A 9,819-nucleotide genomic window follows, 5' to 3' on the forward strand; every position below is an offset into this window, starting at 1 on the left:
CTCCTCGAATGCCCGATCTAATAAAAGCTATTTGTTCAAAGTCTTGAAGTAATTCTAATTTAATTTTTGTGCATTTTAACATAGCATCCCAACTTAACCCAGGTGCTGTATAATAATGAGCTGGATCTAGACCATATGTTTGCAAACATAAGGCTCGGAAATTTTCAAACACATCTGTTAAAAGTAAAACATCGGTTTTAAGATATAAATCAGAATAATCTGACATATTTTGACAATGAAAGTGTTGCCAAACATCCTTGGCATGTTCATAATCTTCATCGGAAATATGTGTGTCGGTTAATGTATTGTAAAATTTATCGCGACTAGGGAGTGCTGAAAGTTTTAAGGAATCATGTGATGACATAAATTCATATGGATAAATTCCTTTTTTTCTAAGACGTAAAAAATCATTTTTATTTGGAAAATTATATTTTAATGTTTGAAATTGTTCTTCCTTCAAATTTTGAACAAGTTTGTCTAAACTACAAGGTAAAAATTTAAACGAATCAACGAATCTCAATTGAATTTTATGATTATTTAATTTTATCGTTTTTGTGAAAGAAATGTACTTTTCTTTCGTTTGTGGAATAATATCAATTTCCCCTTCAATAGAATTTAATGCATGAACAATAAAATGAGAGTCATATTGACTAAGATTGTGTAAAAAAACTGGAATGTGATAGGGGATTCTAAACTTTGTCTTACATACTTCGTGTGCAACTCCTCTAAAATGTCCTGTATGCGAGTCAAAGTATAATGCACATTCACCATTTAAATTAGATTGACATATAAAGCAGTCTTTACACTGTGAAATAATTTCATTATCATTGGAAGTCAAAGGTTTTGGACTTATGACAAAATAATTTTTTGTGCAAATCACTTCTAAATCTTTATACAACTGATTCATAAAGACATGAGTACAATGAGGACCACTATATGTTTCATATTTTGATAAACTATCATCATATGAACATTTAATATAGTACCCAAAACTATAAACTTCGTGTTTGTGAACATTAGTTGTATAAGGTTTTGATGGATCGTTAAAGCATGTCTGAATTGGATTAAGGAAAGCTTCAAAATCCGCGTATATAACAAAGGGTATTTGTAACATCTTATTAAATTTATCAAATTTTAAGACATTGTTTGAAATTGGTTGTTCAAACCAATCTTTTAAAGTTTTTTCTGTATTAGGCAATTCCACTTTAATATGACAACAATCATTCAATTGATGAGCTGATAACTTATCATTTGTTGAGAAGTGTAAAAGACAACCGTCACAGATGTAGATTGCATGTTCATGGTTTGAAATTTGACCACTTACTAAACGCGATAGGTTTTTAATGTAGCAAAAATGATTAATTGTTCCGTGCGAAATAAATAATAAATTGATATGAACAATTTTCCGTGATTTTGTTAAATACAATGGACCAACTAATTCATGTACTTTCTTTTTACAATTGTATTCAAGACCAAAAACATTTACACTTAAATTATTTAACCTTTCTACTTTCTGTATATCTGTCATTTTAACAGGAAACGTAACTCCGTCAAAATTTAATTTATTTGAATATTTACTGTAAGATGAAACTCTCTGAGAGTTCTTAGTAACTGGATATAATGCAGAAAGCAAAGCCCATTTAAAGCATAAATCATCCGAGTTTTGTACATTTATAACACTTTTTTTTAATTTGATTTCTTTAGGTAATTCAATATATGATTTTCCACGTAATGGATTGAATTTGTTTATATTCATGTCTAATGCATTTATTTTCTTAAGACTCCAACCACTATCTTTTTTCTCAAATGTGCTAATTTTAGTCATCAACATATCACATAAGGACGAAAAGAAAAAATTTAAATCCTCACCCTGCATTATAGTATAACTACATGTTTGAAATTCAAATTCATTAGAAATATTTTTTGTTTCTTGAACAAAATTAGCGTGCAGAATAAAATTAACTTTAAAAATTGTAAGCAATCGAACAGATTCCTCAAATAGTGAAATAATTTCATTTTTAATAGAATTCAAAAACATTTCTGGTGTTTCGAATGTTTGTAATTGGTTGGATTTACTCTTTATTTTATATGAGATAATTCTATTACCAAAAGCCGATTCGTGTACTGTGACATTTTTTAAAGTACTATGTAATTGCATTACGTTATTCTTATGGAGGTTACTTCTAAGATGATTTGCATAATATCTTTTCCGTATTAAGATTTGACATAAAGAACAGTTCACCATTTCATCGTTCACACTGGTGAGCCCCGATGATGTGGATGGTTCCCCTTGTCTTCCTCTCTTTGTACTTGTATCATTGTCTTCACTGCCTTGTAATACTGCACTTCTTCTCTTAAAACCTCCTCCACTTTGTAGAACAGGTTGACTACAACATAAGTGAATGATATTAGCCACATTTCATCAATAATATAATACTAAATAATTTACAAAGAAAATAACTCACTTGATCATTTTTTCAACCTCATTACATACAAAGCAGAGTTCCATATCGTTATATTTAATTTTCCAAATGATGAGAATATAATAATATTATTTGTATAAGAGAATAAATAAACTAATAACTAAACTGAACTAATATTTATGTATTTCTTCATAGCTACCTACTTATTGTTAAAATTATATTTCTTATAATTTTCTGTTTCTAAAATTTTCTTCGTAACATTGTATAAAATCTTTTTTATGTCCTTATAACTTTCATTATTGTCGATTGTATAATATTTTAATCTATAATCAGCGTATTTCCATTGTTCTTGTGCAGGCGTGTTTTTTATTTTATTGAGATCATAGATTTCTATTTTAACCAAATGTGATGCATTTCTTCCGTCATCTGCATTAGTTGTAATGTAAATACTTCCATTCTCATGTGCTCTGGATATTGATGATGATATTTTCTTTTGTTTTGTTTTTTTCACTTCGAATAATGCATCTATATTTTCATTTGAGCTGGCCCTCTTCAAGGATTTAAGTTGAGGAACTTTTAATGAATCCTGACTATCTTCAGATAATGGATAGTAAAATGTTTTATATGTAGTTTCTTCCATTGTTGGGTTGAATGCATTCTACAACAACAATAAGACTGCTTTAGAATAGTATTATACATACATATCTTAATATAACAAATGATATTACTTTTTAATTTCAAAGTGAATAATAGATAAAACTTACCTCCATTGCAGCAAATCACTCAACAATTACACAACACACAAAATATATAATAATTTGACTGAATACACCACTTCAATGATTATTTTTCTGAACAGTTCTAGCATTTTATACTAAAATATCGTAAAAGTAAATTTGTTTATGATTAGTACTGGTTTTTAAATATTGTGGTGAAACATAATGGCACTTAAATGATAAGTTCAATTATTGATAGTTTAATGGAGTCAACATTTCCAGATTGTACTAATGACTACGTAAGTATGTAGGTACAAAGTTCGTTTTCAATCAGCTTTTATATTATAATAAAATTGATGAAAATATAATTTCATCAAATGTTCATAGATTTATATTTGAATCGCTTGTAATGATATTTTGTTTTATTGTAACCATATAAGTTTTAAATACATTAAAGCCTTATTTATTGAGTGCTTATGTTATTATGATCCACATAACTATTCAATCCTCGCAACTGACAAGACCCTGTTCTCAACTAATATGAATACAATCGAGATACAGAATTATTTGAACAAAATCGATCCCAGTATTAAAAATAATGTTTACGCGGCAAACCGATTGCCGATATATGTTGTAACGCCCTGTTATATTGTCAGCAATTTAGATAGTGATAATAAGCCAGGCACTCACTGGGTTGCAATACACATTGATGAGCAGGGTATTGGACAATACTTCGATTCATATGGTCGTCCACCTCAGGGATTCCAGCTGATGTTTTTACAAAGGAATTGCAGAATGTATAACTACAATACTGCAAGAGTACAGAATGAATATACCGCAGTGTGTGGCGAGTACTGCATAATGTATCTATACTTTAAGTTTAATAAGAAGAGTTTGAATGATTTCATCAAATATTTTGAAAATGATACAATCTGCAATGATGTTTTATTATATACTTTATTTAAATCATGTTTTAAAAATAAATAATAAATACAGAAACTGTCTTTTTAATCGTAGTAACGAATGTGATAGAGGTAATTAGTAAATTACCTGTATCACGTTCATGGAAATTTAGACATTGAGTCGCTCACCAATCATTAGCTAAATGACCAGTGATTATTAATGATTATGGATCTGTTTAATTTAAAAAGCTAACTTTGAAACTATAAGAGATATCGAAAAACGGATCAGCGCAATCGCTCGGAAATACATCAAAACCCCCAGTTTGACACCAAACTTCTTTTTTTTTTTTTTTAGTAGGCATCACGAGCAAGTGAGCCAGAATCGAGGAGCCAGAACCGGCGAATCCCTACTACTGTGAGCCAGAACCGGCGAATCCCTACTACTTCCATTTCCACCAAAGCTAAGCAGAAAGGAGAAGTGGAAATAACGAAATATGATTGGTTATCAAATCAATCTCATCTCCACTATGGTATATTGCAGGCCCAAGTCATCTGAGACTTATCACCAGCTAAATGATGACAAAATTATTGGTAACAGAATATACCTTGTCATTCAAATCACACTTTCTCTCATAATTTTGATATCTATGCTATTGTGTAAATATTTTTATATAAAATGCAAATTTATAAAAAAAATTTAATAAATTTTTTACAAAAATAATTATTCATTTAATTCATAACCAAACATGTCTCTATCTTTTTCCATTAGTACTAAACAAGATTCTTTAATCCGTTCCAATAAATCTTGAATTTTATTTTTTGTAAAGACCTTGTATAAACCACGATTCTCTGCAGCTATTAAATTACTAAGCTGCACTGCCTCTTTATGACTATCAACATTGTCATTGCTTTGAAGTATCTTAAGGATTAGGTTCACAGCCTCAGGGATACACAGACGTCTCAAAGTATCCATTTGCTTCAACCTATCCTCTCTGTCATCTTCAGAAAAATATTTAGAAGATGTACTATCATTTTCATCTAGAAGCCATCCTCCCGGAAACTTTAGTACATTGTATAAAAGTGATTTAGTGTTTCGTGAAAGGTGTAGAGTGGCATTCTTCCATCTTGCCTTCTGCTGTTCCACTTGTGCACATTTTTGCTCATGATGAACTTTGTCTGCAAATGATGCATCTGGTTGTAATGGTTCAACATCTCTTGGTTGACCACTAATATAATGTCTACACCAAGTAGCAAAACCATCAAGAGCATCTAGATAAGCTTTCAAGCACAGGTGTTCACGTAGTTCTGCAGAATTTTTGGCCACTGAGTTCATAAAATCTGAAAACAAATTCTTCATACTTGATAAACAGGCAATTGCTGCATCCGTGTTGCCCATGAATATAAAGGTTCTAATCATCGCATTACTTAACCATAAGCCTTCTACAATTTGATTTGGCAGTAGTGATAACCATTCCAATGATGAAATTAGTTTACCTACAACATCTTTCTCTTTTTCAACAGCTGTGGTCTGTGTCATGTTCATATCAAAGTTTCCATAGCTTTGCGTGGTATCTGTAATGGCTCTCTTAATAGTCAATCTGGCCGATTCAGCTACATCTATTCCAGCAGTTAATCCAGCTTTCACTATTCCTTCTCTATAACAACTCTTGTGAATTTTTTCCATGAATTCAGCAAAAACTAATGTTTGACGTTCCCTTGGGACAGTTGCTGTGTAATAAGCTATTATCTGAGGAGATTCACATGCTCCGTCTACCAAATTTTCAATCAGTTGTAACACATATTTTTCCAAAATCATATCACCCACATCATGTTGAGGGTCTTTTCCCATATGTCTCAAGACAAGAACCAAGTGTGCCAAAAATCTAATGAATCTTTCATCAGTGTTATCTACCCATTGTGTGGAGTCCTGCATTATAGATCTTATATGACCTAACATTAAATATCTCTGAACAGTCTGATAATTGGATTCCTTCTTACCATCCATTAATGATTTCACTGCATTAAAAATCTGCTCCAACGATATCTCAACAACTTGCAATTCAGACTGCAGCAATTCAAGGACTTCTGGTGGTGTTGTATTTGCTTCAGCAGTTGCATGATGTTCATTCAGAAATTTATCCACCTTTGCTTCAATTTGTACTCTTAGATGAGCCCATAAAAGATCTTCCCAATTTCCTTGGCAAACTGGCACTGCACTTTGTAAATGACCACATAATAGACCAACTGTGGCTCTATAAAACATGTTTTCAGAAGTATTATTGGCAATAGCTAGACCACATATTTTCCACAAACCTCTAGACTTATTACCTTTTAATTCCAGGGTATTACTATTTTCTTCTCTTTTTTCATAATGCAGCAACTTCCATCCTTGTAATATAGCTCCACGCCATGCCTGACCTGCACTAATACACAATGATACAGCTTCATTATATTTACCACATCTGAATTCAGTGAACACTCTCTTACACAAATCATTATCATCTTTCAAATCATCAGAGTGAATTGTTTTGTTCTGACGCCGTGGTGCATCTGGATCCATGCATGTAATCATAGCTTTGTTTTTATCTTTGTTAAATAAACTTGATCCTATAAGCAGTTGATGGAGTGTGTTGCCCCAGTGAATATTATTTCCAACAACTGGTGCAGAAGTTTGTGTTGCTTCATCTTGATAAGCTGCAGTTGCTTCCAACCAATCTACAAGTAATTGCAGCAATCTTATTTCTGAATCACTCCTATACAATGCTGTGACTAAAGTATGCTGGGATATGGTTGTTTGCGTTATTATATTTTCAAATGTATCCGGCCCTTCAGCTATTGAATCTGAATATAACGCGTGAAGTAGCCTCCACGTATTTGCCTCTTCTGCCAACCAATAATTTTGTGCATTGTAGCGGTTCCATGGCTCAACTAATTCCAAAGAGTCGCAACAAGCTTGAGCTAACCTCGATAAAGTGTCCAATATATCGCTGGGGCGACTCGATTGTATTATTTCGAAAAACAATTCACTTAAACTGCTACCCGCTGTTCCTGTATTTAAAACAATTGAGGATTCGTCTAATACCTGTCTCAAACTACTATCATTTAAGGTTTTGAACAAAGATGTATCATTTAGTATAGGCGACAGATTTAGTGCCTCGTCCCTTCCTAGTATTTGTCTTACTCTGTTATTTTTGATGGGCGTACGCTGTGTTGAATGTAAAAGCAGACTTTTATCAAAACTCATGATTTGGTTTTTAAATGTATTCAACTTTGATTTTTCCGACAACCTGTAATACCTAAACTTCTTTTCGACTACAGTTTTCATTTGACTTTTGTCACAATTCACAAATGCCGCCGCCAAAAATTACAAACAAAGAGGATGTAAGTACGTAACAAATACCTAATGGACATGTTATAGCTTAAACACATGATCGGAATTGGTACATCCGAACTATCAGGCGTGATCCGGTACCGCTGCTGCACTAAATTCGATGGTATGCCACATTGTCCATTGCACAAAATTATTATTTTTATCGATGTTTCGATGGCTGTCTGACTGAGTACCAATTGGTGTAATCAGTTAATGCAATGTATAATTTGGATTATCTACCTATATTGTAGAAAATGTAATGCTGCTTAGGCAATAAAGCATACATATAATTATATAAGTTACCTGTTTGTTAATTATAATAATGAAGTATATATAAATTAAGTATATGTAATTTTTAATTTCCTGTTAAAAGTTTTTGTAATACAGGCCATATGTGTTAAAAAACGTGTTTCTCTTGTTATTACTTGTAGTTCTAGGTTTTAATGTACACTGGAAACATACAACTGTAATAATTATGTTAATAAAGAATTAATATCAAATCAATCAAAAATCAATGAGTTCGTGTGTATGCTGAACCCGACCAATAGCCAGTCGAGTCGGTATCAGCCTTCATTCCGTTTCTCTTGTGGATATGCGAATGTGCTCTATATTCTGTAATTTGATGATTGCGACGACTCTTTATTCTTTTGGACTTTTGTATTAATTGCTTTTATTGACTGTCCTCTGGTTCCTTGTTTGCTATTTGGATGACCGTTGCGTGCATTTTGGATTTTGATTATCCGCATGAAAGCGCAGGATGATCAGCATAATATATACCTAGTCTTGCCATAAATACTGACACAAAGAAAACGAGAAATTTTCTATTGCAAATCACATTTATTACATTTGCAGTGCGCTAGTTTAATACATAAATATAAAAAAATTTAAAACATAAAAACTTATTCGATGTGGTCTCCATTGGCTGCAATACAGTCCTTTAAACGTTGAGGCCAGTTATCAATAGAAGCACTTTCCATGGGAAAATTCTACACTACCAATCGAACAGATTGTTTTATAGGCTCAAACTTATCATGGTGTTTAGAGCAAGCCGTACTCTCTAAAACTGATCTTATATCATAATCCAGCGGAATAAGATCGGGACTAGACAACGGCCAGTCTTCAGCTCTGGCGAAGTTCGAAACATTCGTTTCCAACCAAGACTGCGTAGACCAAGCTTTATGACTCGGTGCCAAGTCTTGCTGGAAGGACCATTCTTGGTTATTGTACATGGTCCTTTTAGGGGGCTTCACCACCTTCCCAAGAATAGTACCTTGATACACATGTGCCGATGTTTTGATACTTTTTTCACAAAAGTATGGCTCAGTCATTCCTTCATAGCTAATTCCCCACCAATACATCACTCAAGTCGGATTGGATGGATCACACGATTCACTCTGTCGACTTATTGGGAAGCTTCCTTAGAGCTTTAAACATAAATACGGACATTTTGTTTATAAAAATGTTGCTCAATTGGTAAAATTTTCTCATCCGACAACAATTTTTTTTTGTGACCTCCCCTTGCGTACCGATTCAGTAGTTGTTTCGATTTTACCATCCTATTCTTTTAAAATTAACAGTTAAGAAATGAGTAGTACGTCTCTTATAGGTTGCAAGTCCTCAGTCATCTTTGAAAATACGCGACATGGTTCTTGGTACTATCTTCATCTCCCAATATAAAATCTTTTGCTTTCGGACAGGATTTCTTCGAATTCTTTCCCTTACTGCTTTGACCGCCTTTTTCGTACGAACACCAAGTGGACGGCCAGATCTTTTTCTGTCACAAACAGATAAGGTGTCTTTGTACCTATTAATAGGGCGCTACACAAACATTTTACTAATACCAAGCTTATGGAGAGTTTTAAAAATTTCCATTTGGCTCCATACGTACTTTATGCAACACAATCACAGTAATTTGATTCTCTTTATCACCCCTCTCCATTTTAATATCGCAAAATAATTTACAACGAATTGGTGCCACACTGAGAAAACTCAATGAAAAATCATATAAAAATGACAGATTCCAAATTCAAATGTAATATTTAGTTTATTGAAGTGAAACTTCTTTAGGCGCATGAGTAAATTTTTATCTGTATACACGCAATAATAATAATATTAGCGTCACGAAGATGTGCAACGTTTTTGTCGAAGAAGAGGGCGATTGAAACCCACAGACGTATTGAAACCGATCGAAAGAGAGTGAGACGGCATGAAGCACATTGCCATGGAGCGAGAGTAGGTGACAAATGAGTGAGAAAGATCGAGAGAGAGAGTGAGATAGAGTGAACGTCGCATCACGCACAGTACCATGGAGCGATAGGTGTCAGAGAGCTAGCAAGAAATATTGAGAGAGAGAGTAAGGGAGATCAAGAAAAGAAAAAATACACGCTGTTGGTTTATGTATTCGTAGT

At 33.0% G+C, this 9,819-nt stretch overlaps 1 protein-coding gene across 1 annotated transcript; it reads right to left on the reverse strand.

Annotated features, from left to right (window-relative positions):
• Positions 1 to 4,724: 4,724 nt before the first annotated feature.
• Positions 4,725 to 7,377, reverse strand: LOC126974413 (nuclear pore complex protein Nup107). The gene has a single exon (XM_050821895.1). It carries the CDS (start codon positions 7,364 to 7,366, stop codon positions 4,763 to 4,765), a length of 2,604 nt encoding a protein of 867 aa, XP_050677852.1. The 5' UTR covers positions 7,367 to 7,377; the 3' UTR covers positions 4,725 to 4,762.
• Between the last annotated feature and the right edge of the window lie 2,442 nt (positions 7,378 to 9,819).

This window comes from Leptidea sinapis, chromosome 32 (assembly GCF_905404315.1).
Source record: "Leptidea sinapis chromosome 32, ilLepSina1.1, whole genome shotgun sequence".
Taxonomy (NCBI): domain Eukaryota; kingdom Metazoa; phylum Arthropoda; class Insecta; order Lepidoptera; family Pieridae; genus Leptidea; species Leptidea sinapis.